Source organism: Drosophila tropicalis, unplaced genomic scaffold, assembly GCF_018151085.1.
Source record: "Drosophila tropicalis isolate 14030-0801.00 unplaced genomic scaffold, ASM1815108v1 contig_1063, whole genome shotgun sequence".
Lineage (NCBI taxonomy): Eukaryota > Metazoa > Arthropoda > Insecta > Diptera > Drosophilidae > Drosophila > Drosophila tropicalis.
In genome coordinates this window covers 277,726-297,449 of record NW_027172426.1, presented here as the reverse complement: position 1 = coordinate 297,449, position 19,724 = coordinate 277,726, and the positions used below count along the sequence as shown (strand labels likewise).

The 19,724-nt window shown below is 36.4% G+C and overlaps 2 protein-coding genes across 2 annotated transcripts in view; one reads left to right on the top strand and one right to left on the bottom strand.

Moving 5' to 3' along the window:
* beat-Ib (beaten path Ib) overlaps positions 1-19,724 on the top strand; it is a 73,867-nt gene that overhangs the window by 11,126 nt on the left and 43,017 nt on the right. Inside the window, exon 3 of the mRNA XM_068284210.1 lies at positions 18,306-18,858. Coding sequence (XP_068140311.1) covers positions 18,789-18,858 — 70 coding nt within the window. The 5' untranslated portion in view covers positions 18,306-18,788. The remainder of the gene's footprint in view (positions 1-18,305; positions 18,859-19,724) is intronic.
* LOC137572584 (uncharacterized) lies at positions 15,873-17,215 on the bottom strand. The gene is made up of 4 exons (XM_068284341.1): positions 17,065-17,215; positions 16,604-17,002; positions 16,250-16,542; positions 15,873-16,192 (listed from the first exon to the last, which is right to left on the bottom strand). The coding sequence occupies exons 1-4, from the start codon at positions 17,142-17,144 to the stop codon at positions 16,107-16,109; spliced, it is 858 nt and encodes a 285-aa protein (XP_068140442.1). The 5' UTR covers positions 17,145-17,215; the 3' UTR covers positions 15,873-16,106.

Below are 19,724 nucleotides of genomic sequence, written 5' to 3'. Positions count from 1 at the left end.
TTCCAACAGGACAAAAGACATCGCTTTGCATTGCGTAATGTTCTCGAAGACAGCTGGGTGCCTGCTCTGTCTGGCACTTAATATGGCACACTTCAGTTCTACAATGAAATGTTTAAGTTGGGTGAAAAAATTCCACTGAAGAAGTTCAGTGCAATTGAACAATTGATTTTCAAGTTTTTCCTAGTGAATTACTGGAAAAGAAAAAGTTTGGATTTCTGTTTTCTATCCGTGTTAGCTTAAATTTGTTTTAAATGAAATTTTTAAGAATTATTCTAATAGATGAAAGAACTAAATTAAAGTTTCATGTTACTCTCATTCTCATATGCTCTAAATTCAATCCAACTTTCAAAGTATTTCCATTTTGATGACCTCATTAGGACCATGGGCTTTTTTGGTACACACAAAACTAAATCTCAACTCAAGGCTAAACTTTCTCTGCTCTCTCTTGCCATTCCACTCCGACAATAACAGAAACTTTTTTGTGATGCGGTTTGAGTTTCTAATTTGGCCTCAAGGCAAAAGCAATCAATCAATATTCATCAAAATGCTATTTAATTTGAATGCAAACGTTTCCAGGCACCTTAACACTGTCACGCCTTCGCAACATCGTATCCTGCCCCCAAGACTCGGCCCCCCAAAATGCCTTGCAGAAAGCACGCAACTTTCATTACTCACAAAACTTGGCGACAACGCGAACTTTGAAGTGTGGCAGACGACGAAGACGAAAAGTGCCACAGTAAACTAACGAATGTACGATCGAACGTGCGACAGTTTCAAGTGCCCTGAGCCCGCCTCCCAACCAACCCCCCTGACCATCCCTTACACTATCTCAGGCCATAGCTCAATTTTCAATTTATCAAACTGCAAAACTTTCCCATCCCAGTCCACTGCCCCCCCATCGCACCGTCTACCTCATCACTGCTCCGTGTAGTTATTTTCATTCCTTTGCTCCGTCAGACAAAACCGTTTGTGTTAGTCGAGATGCCGTATTCATTCTTGATTCGTATCCATTCTCTGCATGCTTGATGTATGCTAATTGTGTGAATACTACAAAAAATGTTTCCCATCTTTTGATATTCCGTTTGCTTTTTCCCCCAATTTCCATTTCTGACACCAGTCACCTGCAGCTCAATTGCTTCTCTCGTTAACCTGATTTTTCAGTTTAAACAATATGTGAAACAATGCGAGACAAATGATGAGTCGGTGTTTACAGAGAGAATATAAACCATTGCGAAGCGCTTTTGACTTTTAAAGGGCATAAAGTTAAATTTGTGGGTTTTATTGATGATCCAACGAACTAAAATGCAAATTTTCACAAATTAGTTTATAAATTCGCGGTGCATTTATAAATAAGTAGAAATGAATATTTGTTATGTAAAATAGGTATTTTCACACGTTTTCGAAGAAACTCAGAAAACTTTAATGAAATGCCACAACAAATTGGCTTCACTTCGATGAAGTAATTTAAATTATGCTTTTAAAACCAGTCACTTTTATGGCCATTGTCATGGATCCTATATTTTTTGAAAAAAAACCCTTGGAAATGACCATAAAATCCTTAAATCGGATTGGTTAAGTTGTATTTGTGTTTCCTCACCTATCAGAACTACGGTCAATTTCAAACATTTTTTAAAACATGCAAAATGTACTTACCCAACTTACAGCTTTCACATTACTTCCGGCGATTTTATTGCAAAATTTGTTTATTTAAAATTGTGTACCTTCTAAATGGAAGCCACAGGAGACTTCAGCTGCAGGGTAAGCTTTGTGTGTCTAGTTTTCTGCCTGAAACCAGACAATTGAAAGCACAACAATACTGATGTTGCTGCTTTTTCAACTACTTGGCATAGTAGTGGGTACCATGTACTTTTGTCTCGTTGTCTGGCAAGCTGTCTTTAACACACATCAAAAGCATTATTAACACCATATCCTGTACACAAACAGCATTCGCTTACTAAATGATGCCTTCAAGCAGGCTCAGTGGCCCCCAAAAGCCCACAGAACATGTGTCGCTCTGTGTGTGTATGAGTTTCGAGTGAATGTATGTTCGTACATATTTATGAATCTTACTATATTCACATATACATATGTCTGTGTATACGCATTCGTATATAAACTGCTTTTGGCGTGCATTAAGTGGTCTTAACTTGCCACACAAGGACATGCTTTTTGTGGTCTTTAAATTTTCCCTCCCGAATCAAGGAGATGGACGGAATTGTGGGGCTTGTGGAGTAACTGCTGACTGTGCCATCTATAAAATTTATATTAGTCTGGCACGCACAATGATAATAAAAACAATTTCGGAAACTTTCAAACTTGAACCTGCCAAAAGCGACAGAGACGAAAATCGTTACTAAAATCTTGCTTGCTGCTGTAAGCTGCTTATGACAAAATATTGGTTCCTGTACGTCCTTAAGTAAAGCTACATAGAAAGTTAATACACCTATTTTTCATTTTGTTGTTGCTAAACGGCAAACAGACAGTTCCGAAGAATAGACCAAAATTTTATACAAGTAAAATATAAAATAAATATGAAATATCGTTCTTTTAATGTAAAAAAGGAAGATCCATTGTTTACACATTATTGTCGTTACATTACGTCTCCCTAACACTCTAAAGTTATCATTTCCACAGAAATATCTAATATGTGGACCGATCTTAAAACATCTATTCATCGACGATCCGTAATGATAAATTATGTGGCGTGCAAAATGGTCCTTTGGGTTTAAGGATATAAATCACGCATTCGAGGTGCCTAAGCAACTATTATTATATATATTTATCCATAGACATAATTAAACCAACTGAGGTTAATATCAGCAATAAATTTTTCTTTTGAGATAATCGCGAATTCAAAGCAAAGCAATACTTCTCGTACTTTTTACTCTATATAAGTAATTAATGAATGCTATTTTGTCTCTCAAACTAAGCCCTTATGAAAAAATTCGCAGTTTGTATTTATATAATTTTATTACAATAAATGTAACAAATATTAATAGTTAAGGAATTTTTTGTTTGGTGAGTAATTTCCAAAATAGTCTTCGGTTGTGGTAGATTATCTTGTTGTGATTAACCATCATACATTCCAAGATAGAAAGTGAAAAGTCAAGGTACAATCTTTTTAAATTTGTAAAAATCAGTAAATTGTTTAAATCAGTAAAACAAACATACAAAACCTAGTTATCTTAATAAATTTCCAATTATACATAGTCGACTTGTTGCATTGATTTCGAATTAGAAAATACGTTGAATTTATTACAATTTAGTGTTAGAGAATACAAAATTTCAATTTAGATGTAAAAAAAATGTTGCTAGTTTGCACTAAGCTGTGACCTTTCCAATATGCTCTTGTTCCTGACCTGCAGCACACAACCAGTCGAGCCCACTTATATCTAATCTATCAACCTTTTATCCATCATCCTTTCATAATTTTTCCCCCCACCACTTCAAGATATAACACTTGAATGAACTTATCCAGAGCAGTCACACTCACATTTTCACAGAAACGAGCGCTGTCATTTCCCCTCACATACACACGCACAGACACACACCAACACATACACCAGGAGCGACTCCTACACTCACAATCATCATCAGGAGCTTCCCTCTTTGGCGGCTTTAACCAGTTTAACCACTTGGCTTAAGTGTTTGCTCACTTTGCGGGTTTGCTTTTCTCGTTGCCATACCCTGGGTTACCGTTTTTTGGTTTGTGGCCTCTTCCACTTGCCCTTCTTTCCTTTCGTTCTTTTTTTTTTTTTTTGCATATGTTTTGACACGCCTTTTTTGTCCTTATGTTTTTGTTTTCTGTTGTTGTTTTCTTGCGCTCGCCTTCTTCTCGTTTTTATCTATTGTCTGTTGGCTTTCACTCACTTTATTTGTACTCATGCATCATAAGGGTTTAATGGATTTGCTGGAGCAGTGAGATCTTAGACCTTTCCCAAGTGTGCGTGGGGAAGGTCGAGAGCCCCTTCTGTTTTGCACAATTTCTCATACGCCAGCGGGGGCACACCCACTTTTCACACGCCCCACTCTCTTGTGTGTGTGTGTGTGTGTGCCCACGCAATGATTATCATATTACGGCCATTGTGTCTTTCTCCCATCCATTCCGCCTTGACTCCTCTTTATGACTTTATTTTCGCCTTCTCCGCTTTGCCAGTCGACAGTTAATACATTTTTATAGACTTACTAAACTACTTTACCTTCCGCAAGATTTCCCCACTCTCTCCACCTCCAACTAAGTGTTCTTCTTGTGGCTTCAAGGTCTATTTTCTCTATTAGCTTTTCGCGTGCTTTGTCATTGCTGTTAATAGACTTACATTTTCCCTCTTATTGTTGTTGTTGCCGTAAAGGCCATTAAGACCACAGACTGTCCACCTGCCCAAGAGAAGGCAACGAAAGAAACAGTGTCTCAAGTGAAAGTGGATGGTCATAAAACCAAGGAAAAAGAAAAAAAGCAACGTTGCGTATGCGTAATATGATGAAATAAAAATTAATTTATGTATGCGTTTCACTGCTTAGAAATCTATCAAAAGTTTCTCCAACTTTCTTAAAGTTTGTCGTTTAAAAATGTCCGAATTTCTATTGATTCCAATATCAACATTTTTTTTTAATTCTTTGTGCAATTCGCACAAAGACGCCACAATTTTTAATTTAATTTCAAAAATTGAGTATTGGGTATATCACCTTTGACAAGCAAACTTTAATACTGGGCAATGTTATCCTAAAACTTGTTAGTTGATTCAATTAAAAGAAGTTATGACCAACAAATTTTCTTAATTTTATAAAAACCTGCAGACGAAAAAAACAAGTTATGTAATATTTGCTTACATAAAGCAAAGTTTGGCTAGAGAAAGATACAAAAGTTCCCACAGTCAAACTATTTAATCATCATTTAAATAGAGAATAATATTATAATTGTAATGTATTCTGGTTTGGAAAAATATATGTACGTATACTTTTCATTATGCATGTTGCCATTATAAAGCTGTTCTTCCTTTACTGAAATACTTAACATTTCACGAACAGCTATAAGGCAAAAATGATAAAGAGTCATTTAAAGAATTTAAAAAGAAAATTTTACAATTTTTTCATAGAGATTTCGCTGTTGTTTTTTGTTTCTTACCTGATGAAAACTTTTCTTTAAACATTTCAACTGGTGACATTATTTTTTTTTCTCATCATCTTCAACTCCCCGCTGAGCGGCTGCTGCTGCTGTTGCCCCTGTTGTTGTTATTATTATTCAGTTACGCTGTTTATACTCGGCGAGATATTCATACATTCATGAATATATATAAAGCACGTATCTTTCCCTTTTTTGGCGGTGGCCCAACACGAATGTGTGGGACCCAACAGCACACTGGGGCGAGAATTTGCATAAACACCAACTACAACAATATTAACAACAACAATAACAAAATAAAAAAAAATATAAGGAAGATGATGATTCAGGCAAAGTGTGGTGGTGGGGAATAACCATACGCAGATAGCGCGATGCGACTTGGTTTACTTTTAAATTTGTATTATATGCATATAGTATACATGTACAATATAGCTACTATATATGTATGTGTGCACACACATACATACAAACGTATCGTACCTCCTTCTTCTCCTGGGTCCTTATGTGCATGTTTATAAAATTGTCTAAATTCCCACAAGTTGATTTAAACTTTCTTTGCTTACCAAAAAACCTCACAGAAAAAAAAAAAAAAAAAACAAGTTGCGCCTGGCTGAAGCTTTTGTTAGTTGCGCCAGGACTCTCGTGTAAGTCGCCATGTAAAACTCAACTCTCGTTGGGCTTCTGCCTTCTTTTGTATCCTTTTTAGTGGGTACATTGGCTTAAGAATCTATAAAGATATTTGGGATATACAGATCTATGTAAGTGTCGCCTAAATGTTCATCTGATCAATAAGATCTGATTTCAAATCGAATTGCATTTAAACAGCATCGAGTAGTTTTTGTTTTTGTATAAATCTTGAGTTTGGGCGAAATGGTTTAAATTTTGTGTTACTCATTTTAAATAGACCTGATCAGCTAAATAGATTTATAAATCGACTTAGATTTTCTTTTGTTTCATATTTATATTTACTAATGTATGAGCTCATTACCAAGAGTATTAGAAAGTCGTTATAAAATGTTCAAGCCTTATTGTCTGGTTTTATGTGCTGTTGATATTTTCTTTAGTTTTGCTTTTTTTTCGGATGCCACATCGCGTATACGTTATGCTTTTTACACAATTCTTGTTGTTTTGTACTGAAAAATTCCTGTTTTCTCTTGCACACAAGTATCATATTATATTGTTTTGGTGATATATGCACGATATACTTACCTTTTGGGCGTGGCAGGAAATGCTAAAAATGCACTCAGGTATTGAAATCTGAAACGTGGCCCAGCTTTTCCATTCCAGCATCTTTTTTCTTGTTTTCCTTTTTTTTTCTCCTTGCTTTTTTTCAGGTATAGGATGTTGCTGTGGCCACGGGGTTTGTTGTGGTCTCTCTTCTTGTGGTTTATTTTTGCGATTCAGGATAAAAGGGGCGCAGGTGGATAGTGCCATGATGGGATGTAAGATGATAACACGGCAAACTGAAAGCGAAGATACAATATTTTTTTGTATTTTTATTTTTTCTGTCTCTTTTTTTCCTCTCTCTCTCTGTTGTTATCAAATTGAATGCAGGTGGCATTGAAAGGGAAAATGTCCTTTGTTGGTTGAGGGTTTAATATAAAATAAACTACCCAAAAAGAAAACAAAATATTAACGGTAGCCAAAAATGTGTCAAATCTATGTAAAATCATATAGATCAGGCAAAAGTGAAAAGAACGGAGAACAATTATCCGAAAAAGACCTTCCAACCATCTGTTTACAGGATATGAAACCAGTATATTAGATGTGTTGAATATGCTTAAATTACTTAAAGTGAGAGTCAAATAAAAGTTATTAGAACTAATTTCAAACAATATTGAATACGATTTTGTTTAAACTTATGTTTTAATAAGCAGCTTTAAACTTAACCAAATACAATTTAGTTAAATAGTACATAATGAAATTTAAGTAAGGACACTTTAACTATATTTCAATTTGAAGTAGTACTGAGTTTTGTATCATTAGTAATAAATTAAAGAAAATTGGGCACAAAATCTTTTCATTTTTAATTAAAGCTGTGTAAAAACTCCAATTACACTAGTTTGTTTTTTTATTCATCAGAGTTTTTTAAGTTTTAGTTTTCTAATTCACTTGACCAAATCCAACTAACAGGTAGGTCGGTTGCTTTACAAACATAGGTACATCTGTTTGTATGTATACACAGAAATATGGTTCTCCATTTTTCGCACAACTAACTGCACTGCCATTCTGTTGCACATTGAAGCGTGAAACTTGGTGCGCTTGTCACAAAAAATGCTTCCTGTCAGATTTCGTTTTGTTCGTTTCAAGGAAATGGAGGAAGAGAGTTGACCACATAAATTACAAAAAGCAACGAATCGAGTTACACAACAACAAACCGATTGCATGCCACCTCTTTCTTGGTTTCCTCTATGCACTCTAGAGGGTGAGTCCTTCCTTTTTAAGTTTCTCATCTTGGCATCTCCTTCACTGACTTCATTTCTCTCTCGGTCGATCTCTTTCATTCTGCACATCTTGCATTAGCATTTTCTCCACTTTTCCAGCGGAATCTGTTGCCACTTGTCTCATTTTGGATGTTGTCAACCTGAGCAGAGCAAAAGTAAATGCACAACGTCGTCGCCATCTTGTGGCTGCCCTTCTTCCTGCATCCCCATGACCCAAGCACCAGTTCTCACATCCAACTGATGACGGCATCCTTTGGGTAAACGGAACCGAGTCCAAAGACCAAGTTGCCACTTGGATGATATCGCTCTATTTTCTTCTTTAAAAGTGATTTCTGTTTTGCCAGTTGCTTTTGTTTTTTAATTAATTATGCGTAGCACACTGGAACGAAATATAAAAATAATTACAGTAAGGAGTTTAAAGGATATAAAACCAAATAATAACATTTGGTATATAATATGAACTTAGTGGCCAAGTTATGTTAAGTTAATAGTTTTTTGTCATCTTTTGATCTTTCAAATTGATCTTCATTGTTTAAACTGAAAAATATTTAAATTTTATTCCAATCGGAAGTTTAAGAATGGTCATTTCCCCATTGAAATAATGGTACTTATAAAATCGTTCACTTAAAAAGAAGTAATGATGAAGTATTTAGCTTACAGTACATTTTTCTATTAGTTTTTAACCACTGTAATGTCCCAACTATACTGCTGATGGCTATTGTTTTCCTTATTTTGTTTTGTCTGTTTGTCCTTTGCTATTTTCATAGTTCATTAGTGCAGCTTTTCTACTGCTCTTCTCCTCCTTTGCTGCGCTTATCCAGCCTTCTCTATCTCTTTTTGGTCCTTCTCGGGCTTTTTTCCAAGCATTTAACAGCTGCTGTCAGACATTAGAAAAATATTTGCACTTTGTTTTTATTTTTATAATTTCTTCACAATGTCTGGGAGAGGCTTTCAACTTGACAGCATTGCATTTTGTTAGCTTTAGTTTGTATTCAGTTCTCCCTTTGCTCAAGTTTTTCTTTTCATCTCTTCTTTTATTTTTTAAGTTTTTCCTCCAACACTGTTGCCCAACGCTGTGAACTTTGCGCCAGAGTTTGACATTGATTTTTTTAAAGGGGGCCAACTTTAGTTTAGACGATGAGGCTAATGACTTTAAATGTGTATAAAGATAAGCAGCAGGACATGCAGAAAGGGAGTAGCAGCAACAGAAGCCACTTGACTGCCTGACTGCCTGCCACAACGACAAGTGAAATTTGTTTTTGCGCATGGAGTTCTCTTTGAAGCAGCTGGGGGTCTTGCTTCTGGTTCCCAAGTTGCTTGCAGTTTGTTTTTGCCTTCTCTGGCACCGGCGACGGCTGCTTGTGTAAAATAAACGACAGCTAATAATGCGCACAACAAGCCATGATGTAAGGTGCGGGAATGGGAATGGGAATCCGAGCTGGAGCCGCTACATAAGCTGGGGCTGCGACCAAAGACCAAGTGGCAAAGAAGAAAGCTACTTGGTCATGCTCTTTTGCTGGGAAAGGATATCAAGGAATTGCCATTTAGCTGGTCATGGCTAGGTAAGAAAAATGTAATACTTCACAGATCAATTGACAACCTGTCGCTGAACCAGAAAATTCCCAAGGGCAATCGTGGGCTAGTTAATATGAGTAGTAAGTGAAGCTTTAACAAAATAGGTATTGAAGTGCTTGGTGGTCTTTCGTTTGGTTTAGCTGATAAAAAGAAGCAGCTAGTATTTTATTTATTTGTTGGCATATTTTATAAACTTCATGCATAGTGATAATTTGAGGCAGAGTATTTCAAAAGTCAGCTAGCTTTAATTATTAAAAATTTCCATCGCCCCCTTTGAAGTGTATAAGTACTTTCGGGTGTTTGGCATGGGCGTGTCTTCGACTTTAATTGGCACACATGACACAAATGCGCGCGTGACACACTTGCCACTATTCGAAAGGGAGAGGGCGACGATGTAAGGAAGACAGCCTTACCATAGGCGAAACAGAGGATAAAGTTTCTCTCTCATATGCATAGACACATTTCGCATGTCGCGGGTCTTGTTTGGGAGGAAGAAAATGGCTCCCCCGTTGATCTTTTGCCTGGCCTAACGTCCTCCTTATGCAAACTACTTGAATGTGCGACAAAAGATGTGTGTAACAGAGAGAAAGAGAGAGAAGGCATGAAACCAAAAGCAACAATAGCTAAAGCTCAAGTGTTAAGGGTCGCAGCTTAAGTTTAATTAGACGTTGGTCTAGTGATTTATTTGATTGTTACCCGGTCCCAGACCCGTGCAATAGTTGAGAATGGTTTTTGTTTTACGGGGCCTACATAACTTTGCGAATTGTCAAAAGTTTCAAATCAATAAATTTAAAGGCTGGAAAGTGGATACCCTTAGAAAGTATGACATAATTAGTTAAAGACTTGGTAAAAAATACAAACCGATGAAGAAGGTAAATGATGCATATCGATTGAGCACTCCAGGTAGTCTTTTTCAAACAATCTTCTTGTAGAACTCATTACTTATCTATACACTCAATTGCTGTTATTTCTTCTAAGAAAAATGGTAATAATTACATTGAACTTTCAACTGCACACAATACATTTGCCTTATATTCCTTATCAAACCCCAGTGGTAGATGAACCTAACCCACCTAGAACCATTCCAATGTCTCGATTCTCATTCATATGGCAAGAAAATTCACTGAACTTTTATTTCCCTATGGTAACCGCAGACTCTGTTGAAATTATGCGCATATCGTTGATATGCTTCTCCTTTGTCTCTCTCTCTCTCTCTTTCTCTTACCTATTCTTTTCCTTCTCATATATTTTGCACGATTTTCAATTCAAATGTGTTTTTCGATTTTAAGCTTAAGGATGTGGGATTTGTGGGGCGTTTCTCTTTTTTTTTTGGTGTCTGTGGCATGGCAACGAAAACTTTTCGCATAAAATAAGGGCAAGACAGATAAATTGTTAATGGGTCTGTGGGGAAGCGATTAGCGGTTTATGTTCTTCGAACTGGCTAAATGTGAATTTGGAAAATTTTAAAGCATAAAACCCGAAATACTATGTAAAATGTTAACAAAAACTTATCTTCAAGTCATATATGTAAGTAGTTTTTTATCATCAATTGCCAATGTCTGACTGGCGGGTGGTAACAAACTAAAAGTGAAGCATACAGGGAGGAAGAAGAAAAAAAAACTGAATGTCTGAGTTGAAGTTATCCTTTCGGATGGCAATTGCAATTTATTTGCTGTTTGCCAAGAATTCTGGTCTCTCTAACTCAAGGTATTGGTACTCGAGAAAGCATTCAGGTGTGCAATTGGCAAATGCAACTCGGCATTTGCTGGAGTTCATGATAAATCGTTATTTATAATTTGTATTGTAAACGAGGGAAATTTATTTTTTATTTAGTTTTATTTTTTCCATACGAGTGGCAATAGTTGAGTGGCAATCAATTGGCAAATATACATACGTTCTGTATGAGATTGCTCTAGACTTTTCAAGTGGAATTTAAGTTCAATAACAAAATATATGAAACTATGGAAAAGCACGTTAAACAGTCCTAGCTCTATTTCATCTTGAGACTTATGTGCCCATATTGACAATATGCTAATGAATGCCTAATGAGAGAATTACTTATTCTCTTATTCTAACTAATTTATGTTAGTTAGTCAGTGCATTACGTAATGAAAAATGTTAGGTAACGGCGCATAAATAATAATATCTGTCAGCCAAGTTGGTTCAGACATTCTTTCCTTTCATCTGGGCAACTTTTTGTGCTTGATTCGTTACGCACAAGCTACTGAGGCGGTTGCAAGTGCGGCTTAGCTGAGGTAATTTCTCAGTTGGGAGTCAGTCGAGTGCAGCAAAGTATGCAACAGTTTCTGCCAGCCACTGAGGACCTAAATAAAATGGTACACTCACACACACACACACACAAACACTCTCACAATGCTGAAGGTTGAGTTGACCTCCATCTTTGTCCTTTTCGGTCTTTCCATTTCCGTTTACTCCTGCTGCTGGTGCTGCTTCTGTCACTTGCAATGCAGTCGCTGACAGTTGGCGTGTAGCTTTCAAGCTTTCAGTTCAGCTCCTTTTTGCTCTTTTTCCTTCTTCTGGTGGCTGCTGCTTCTTCCTTTCCTAACTAGTTACTGCCACTGACAGTTGCATTTATTTATGCCAGGACATAGAGTCCTGCTTTACTGCCAGTTTAACTTTCTAGCTGCCAAAACAAAAAAAAAAAAAAAAAAACTGAAAAACTTTAACAAACATTTTTCATTAATATCAAATATGTTTATGTTTATATGAAAATATTTCTCTCTATCTGCTCTGTGTGTGTGTGTGTGGGCGTGTGTTTGTTAGCCCAAATATGTAATTATCCATAAATTAAATTTTGCTTTTAAATTAGCTTGCCGGGCATGCTCCATCTCTTCGCACACCTCCAACTTTAACCAACATCTCGACCCTTTGGCAAGTTAACAATTCTGTACATATTTGGTCAAAATTTACGTTATTTATAATTATTTTCTACTTTTCATATTATGAGCTTGTATGTATGCTTTTGGAAAGTTATAACCACACGGACAAGAGATGAATTTGGTTTTTTGTTTGCATAATTTTTAATTCAATGATTAAATTTTTGTAAAATTTCGTAACTTTTATTCCTATTTAGAATAAAAGTTCGAATTTTCGAAATTACTGACATGATATTAGAAATTTTGATATTAAAAATTGTTGTAAATTTATATTGAAATTCAAAGCTTTGCTTTTCAATTTATAATCCAATAATACTTAATCTATATAATATATAGAAAATTGGTTTAAATCTATTGAATATCATAAAATCGAATTGTTGAATTAACATCATGAATGGGCCTATTAACTAAACTAATCACATGACCTTTTCCTTAAAAAGCCTCTTATAATTTGATTCACTTAACTAGCAATTTCGAAACTGACCCCTTCACATAATCACCATCCATTTCAATTAAAGGTCAACCCGAAAACCCAAGCCCAAGCCCGATCCCAAGACCTAAACGCTTCAAAATTCAACACCCGCCCATTTCCCCTTGCGCGCTGCTTAACCCTATGCTTAATTATGCACAAGAAAGCAAGCCATGTGATGAAAATGACGAAAATTAAACCCAAAACTGACCAGAACTTGAAGATGAACCCCGAAAGAACTTAACAATAAACTAAACACAAAATGCTTGGGTCATCAAAATGAAAAAGGCAGCTGCTAGCCCCATGCAAATTTCAAACTTAATCATGCCAAATTATATTACCCTTTCTACAGCAGTTTCTCCAATGCTTTACTGTTGCCATCCTATGGATTGTCAAAGCCATTGCCTCACCGCCGCCCGCAGAACAATGTTCATTTATCAAATTGAAGGCGCAGCATTAGCTACAACAGCTGTTCGGTGAAAATAGTTTTCAGTTTGGTCCATTCATTCCGTTCGTTTCGGTTCTGTTCATGGCTGTCAAATGAGATTAAAATAAGCTTTTTCGTCAATCGACTTCGAATGCGCTTCAGCTTCAGAGTTCTGGGCATGGTTATCCCTTGTGACTCCCATACACACACAAATACACACACACAACAGGCACACACATGACATGACAATAGAGGGGTCCGGGTCTTGTTGGGCACCCTTTCCCAGGCGAATTTATAGCAATTGTGCACTAAAAGGGTTTTATCCACGCACAACAGCTTGACCAATAAAGCAACTAAGCGCATTTGTGCGCCACTTCAAAGAAGAGGGTGGATGGAGGGGAGTCTTTCAAATAAAGGGAGCCCATGCCTGAGGTCCCGGCTTTCAGTCCAGGATCGTGCCTCATCTCTCCTCTCCTTGCAGAGTAGTAGTAGTATATAGAATATGGCATGAGCTCTTTATTGCCAAATTGAGTTCTGAGTTCTGCCGAAGAGTGACAAAGGGAGACATCGAGGGATGCAGAAGATGACTGCTTTGTGTGTCTCCCAGTGTGTCTGTATTTGTGTGTGTGTCAACAACAGCTGCACAATTGAGATAAACTTCAATTTTCGTAAATTGTTTAGTTTATTGAAAAATCTGCGACATGTGAAGATGGCGCGAGGGTGCCTAAGCAGAAAAGACACAAGAGAAAGGGAGAGAGAGAGGGGTCAGTCACATTAAGCGCTCTGAATTTTAATTCAATTCAACTTTCGTTTTTTTTTTCCTCGCATGTGAGAAGAGACAGCAATTTATTGGCACATTCTATTTTTTTCGAATTTATGGGATTTGATTTGAAAGTTTTCCTGCAAATGGCAGATGTGGTAAATTGAATCGTAAATTTTATACGGATTCAGTTTGAAATGGCCAACTAAAAGCTTCAGTAAGGATGATCTGTATTCTGCGGCTTAAATAATATCCCCAATTATATAACTTTGGTAATTAAAAGCAACTAACAGATCCTTCTTAAAGGTTTTGTCTATGGTTAGACTGTAAAATAAAATTAGACCTTTATTCGACAGCTACGAACATCATTTGAATTATGTATTTTACTCAACTCAATACTTATTTTACTTTTTTTAGAATAGATATAGAGAAAGAATTATAATTCAATTTGTCAAGTAAAGATTATATATCCTTAAATCGTGCGCCACTTCCTAGTAATATTCTTTTCGCAATCACCATAAGTCAGCATCCTTGGTAAAGAAAAAAATAAACCATCATATCATATCATTTGGCACATAAGTTAAGGTTCAAAACAAATGGGATTGGCATTTAAATGCAAAGGTAAATGTGTTTTACTATTGGCTTATCTCGTCCTCCTATAGCCCTAAGCGCTCTTGTTCAATCCTTAATAAACCACATTTCGTTCCTTTGACCAATCAACGTTCACTCCCCGCCATCCATCAGGAAATTGTACGAGTTCCCCCACACATAAAACATATTTTGTGTCCGCACAAAAAACAAAAAAAGCGCTTAAACTTTCTTAATGCCAGAAAGTAGAAAGATTTCTTGCTGTTTTTCTTTTTTTTTACAATTTATTTGCAAACATTTATTATAGTTACTTTTGTTTTATTCGCTTAAAGTACTTTTGCTTGTTATATGCGAATTGTGAAGGGCGAATTGAGTGGTGTGGTGAGGAGGGAAGGGTAGCTTTTAATGCTGCATTGTTTTATGGACGCATCTCGTGGTTGGTAATGAAAATGCCCCAAATAAAACACAAACTTGATAAAAAAAAAAAAATAAAGAAAAAAAATACCAAGAGAAATTTATATATACATACATAAGACAAAACAAAGACTTTTGTTTTTGGGGGAACTGGCTGGGGAATCTAGGGAAACAAATTAGTTTAAAGATAAGTAGGTTACACAATTTGATGTGGGTCTTGATTAGCCTTGACTGAGACGGAGAGGACACCATCTTAGAGAAAGAGAGAGAGAATGGAGAACAGCAGATAGATGATGATGCAAACAGCATCAGGCAAGAGAGAAGACTTCACGTGAAAATCCTTAAACAGCTGCCGATTGAATGGAGAGTTTCAAGGCAAATACTCAATACTCCATCTCTCTGGGGGTGAGGAGTGTAGCAACGAAAGCCTAGGTGGTCTGTAATGCGCCTTTGGACGAGTGCACTGTAAATACCAAACCAATTTCCACTGGAAAATTAACAAGCGCCAAACCGCACAAGTGGCCAGAGTGGCATCTTCAGGAGCTGGATGGGATATGTGTGTGTGTGTGTGTGTATGTGTGTGTTTGTATGTTAGTAACATTGAAAGTAGCTTCAAGCCCCTTGCAGAGGCGTAAAAGACATAATGAATTTTCCCAGCCTTTCCACATGCTTTTCTCTCTTCTTCTCTCTTTGTTTATTTGCCTTGAAAAAATTTCTTTTTTCTACGGCCATTTTTGTTGGCCCCCCTCACAGACGAATGCAATTAAGGTTCGACTGCCTTAAACTGTTTTCCCAAAAAAGAAAAACAAGACAAAGAACACAACAAAAACCAATGTTGCATGAGTGGAGAGCAAAATGAAATTCACAGAGTTCCTTTTCTCTAGTCGATTGCATCATCAATGGCCATTTTACAGACATTCGCTATACCCTTTCCAAGGGAGTCTTAAAAAAATATGAGTTTAATCTATTAAATTTTTGCATAAAACATATTACAATAAATATCTCAATTTTTTGAAGCATACATTAGATAAGTACCAATTGACTAAATATTTAGCAGATCTACTCATATGAGAATGAAATTATACTTGCAGATCCGAGAAAGGGCAAACAAATGCTAGCCATTGGAAAGAATCTGCAATGCTAATACCTTTGTGCGTGAATGAAAATTTTTGATTGCTCTTTGGTTTTTTTGTATTGTCAAGTGCATTTAGTTAAAATTTTTTGTTTTTTTCTGTTGCACAGTTCGTTTCTAAGCTAATGCCTTCTAAGCACCTATAAAAAAGTTATCTAATTACAATTAGGGTTTACAATAATAATTGGTTGAATTATCCAATGAGATCTCATCTAATGCCTCCAAGAAGTTTATAATGGGCCGCGACTTTGTTTTCCATATACCCTCAGGAAGAATATCATTTAGAGTAATAATCCCTTGAAAATATCATTGCAAAAATCTTTGTCCCTAATTATTTTCATGTCGCGTTCATATTGCAGTTTTCGTTCTAGGGAGTAAACCAAAAAAATTAAAGAGAGTTATATTGCTAAATATGTTAGCTTACTACGCGATGCTGCTTTACGGGTATTTTGTATTCTCAAATCTCGACGTGCTTCCTCATACAGGGCGACGACGCGTGCCATATAGACATCCATATCTTTGTTGCTCTGTGGGACAATAGCATCGATGCAATCACTTGGACCACGGAATGGGGCAAAGGTGTGGTAGAGCGAGTTTCTAAATTCTTTGCGAGCATTAAGGAGACTTTGGCGACGCTCTGCAATTCTGCTATGTCGTCGACCGTTCAGAAAGCGAAGTACTAAAGTACTTAAGAGCTCCTCCACTTTCCTCTGGCAACTACACAAAAGAATGAACCAAAAATGTAATCACAATTAATAGATACACCTTATGATCTTACTTTGTTGATCGTAACGAATATACTCCTGGTAACTTCTGCTCTCGAAGTAAGGTATGCAACTGGTAGGCCACGCAGTTAATGACATCTTGGGCGGCATTCAATTGCATCGTGGTCAGAGCACGAACATCGTGTATATGAAGACGATATCGCCACCCTCTATAAAATGCCTGAGTTTTGACAGCATTCTGAATGTAGTACGCCAAAAGAGTTGCTTGTAAATCTTCTTGTATGACCAAAAAGCGCTTTTTGCGACAAATATATCCACGAAACCATCGGGAAATAGTTGTGACTGCAGCTCTTTGCTTAAGGAACCTCTTACGACAAAGCCAACCTCGAATATGCAGCTGCAAGGCTCTGGCAGCCTTGAATAGCTGATAGTCTAATAAGACATCTCTTATCCTACTTACAAAGCAGGAAAATAAAGTCTTAGCTTCGATTTACCAGTTAGAAGATATACAAACCTTACACTTGGAAGGCGTAGCCTAGAATCGTCAAAGTAGTAGTCCATCTCTGAATCACTTTCCTGCTTCCAGATGTCCATTATCCTGTGTATGAAATATGTTTACCTATTCGAGTGTGAGTTGTTTATGTTTTCATCAGTTTCGATGTTAATTCTTGGTCTTCTGATGTATTAGCTAATGTTAAATACAAAGTTCACTTTGTTGCTGTCTTACTTGACTTTTGTCAATCGAGTTGCTTTCATCATCAAATTCCCAGATTTACAGCCTATAAAGTTGACGCCCACCGGGACACATTTTTGGTTCTCAAACTAAATCATTGACGGCATGCTTTAAGCTGCATTGGATTTACATTTTTCACGGCGAACACCACACAGACATACTCCCCATGCTCCATGCATTTTCCAACTGATTTGAAAATCCAAATGTTGCCCCATTAGCAAACCAAATACACGCACAACTCACAGAATCCCAAAGTCGGAGTTTCTAAAGCTTCAACTCCAGTCACGCACAGCGAATGCCACCAAAGCCTTTGCCCTGAGCTGACTTCACATTGAAAATTGGCAAAAGCCAAGCCATGAAATTGTACAACACGATTTTCACATTTCCTACATGACACCATTTTTGGCAATGGATGGTTGGTCTTGGCGTTGGTATCGATGTCGGGCGCCTATTTTACATGCCTGTATGCTATAAAGAGAGTGCCAGAGTCTCTGTATCTCCCCCTTAGTGTGAATGTGTTAGTGTGTGTGTGTGTGTGTGTTTTTGTGTGCATGCATCTGGGAAATTCACTTATGGAAATCGAAGAATATCTCTTTATTATTTTTTTTTTTTTTTTGTTGATTTTCCCTTTTCCGTGGCGCAACGCGAACTAAACTGATATGAAGTATCAACATACAGTATTCAATGTAAATCCTTTAAGCTAAAAATGCGCTAGAGAGAAACTCTTAGCAGAGTGACACGTTGAGTCAGTGGCTTTGATTTGCCAAGCGACTCAGTGTCTTCGTTTGCTCTAAGTTTTCACTTGCGTAAAAGTGAAAAGTGGCAGCAAGATAAAAATGGTGTCTAACTAAGTATGAGAGTTTTTAATATCAATTCAGGGAACATCGAGGTCACCAATTGATTAAAATCGATAACGACACTTTCCAAAATGGTAATTTTTTCTCCTGTATGTGTATCTGTCCGTCAATCTGCTTTGAAAATTAATAATAGCTTTTATCCTTTCACCTTTCATTTCCTTGCAGCTAACCAATACATTGTAGAGGAAGCGTGGAGGAATGGGAGATGAGCAGAAACTGAATACGGCAGAAAAAACTAAAGTGAAATCATCTAACAACAAAAGTGGAAAAATAGTGCAAAGCCGGAAATGAATATGCAAAAAAGCCAAAAGGGATATGAAAAATGCAAATAACCCAGCAAAATCGAATGTTAACCCTGCGGCGCATACATATGTGAGTCACTGTGACTACTAATTGTACGAAAGCAACAACAAAACAACGACAGAAAACAGAAAAACACAAAAAAAGACAAACAATACAACTGAAAAATGCATTAAATCTAACCACAAAACACATAGAGAACAGAGAGAAATAAGGAAATTGTCCAACCAACCAAATTGGCTAAATGCGAAAAACAGAAAAATTGATTTCTGTGGTTTCAGTGCTAACGAAATCGACATTGTCCATTCAACTCATAAATAATTGAACGTCAACGTTAACGTGTTGCAAATGCCACTTGAAATGTTTAATATTTGGCGAATTTTCATCTTTGTTCTCGTCTATCTAACAGCTTTGCCAGGTAAGTGTTAATTTTTTAATTTGTCCAAAGCATTGCTTATTCATTTCATTCGTTACTTCATATTAAATTCGTCTTTAAGTTGACAGTTTACTACTTTTGAGGCAATTATAATTAACTATTAAAGTTAAATTCATGTTTCACATAAGTGTGATAGATAGAGTTGTTGCACACACACACACATTTAACTCCCTACATCATTTGTGGTTCAATTAGGATGCGGTTAAGGAATGGGAAGGGTTGAGGGTTTGCAATTCACTCAATCTTACAGAAATTACAATCAGATATATTCCATGTATATAAAAACTAAAAACCGCAAAATAGTGTTATTAAGAAGAAAACAACGACAGAAGCAAAAATGACTGTGGTAACAAGGTAAAAGTGCAAGATTAAGCCAATAAATTGACAAAAACAATGAAACAAGACAAAAAATGAACGAAAAAACAAATTATGGAAAACTCTTGCAACTTTAACTTTTAAAATGATTTTAAGTCATCTGCTAAATATAATACATAAAAGATGTGTTTGTACTTGGTTTGATTTGACTCAAGCAGAACCATAGTTTAAAATAAGATTTGAATTTAAAAGGAAAAAAAAACTTAATTAGCTTTGTTTCATTATAGTATAAGTAGTATGTAAGATGATCAAGTTTATTTTAAATTTCCCCCCCCCTCTTTCCGCTTTCCAAAAGGTTTAAAATATAGTTAGAAAATCTTGAGAACCTTGTGGTTCCATTCATTTCAGTTCAGTTTGCTGCCAAGTTGAAATTTTTATATGAGGAGATTTTATTACTAAATGCTTAAATACAATGGAATAAGTTTTTGGTACTGGGCACCATTTTGTAGCTTGAGATTGCTACTGGGAAAACA

Bases quoted from the DNA above. Each gene is read 5' to 3' on its own strand.
- LOC137572584 (XM_068284341.1), bottom strand. From the start codon at position 17,144: ATGGACATCTGGAAGCAGGAAAGTGATTCAGAGATGGACTACTACTTT. The intron at 17,003-17,064 runs GTTTGTATATCT...CTTTGTAAGTAG, and splicing joins CTACGCCTTCCAAGTGTAAG to GATAAGAGATGTCTTATTAG. The intron at 16,193-16,249 runs GTAAGCTAACAT...TTTACTCCCTAG, and splicing joins CCGTAAAGCAGCATCGCGTA to AACGAAAACTGCAATATGAA.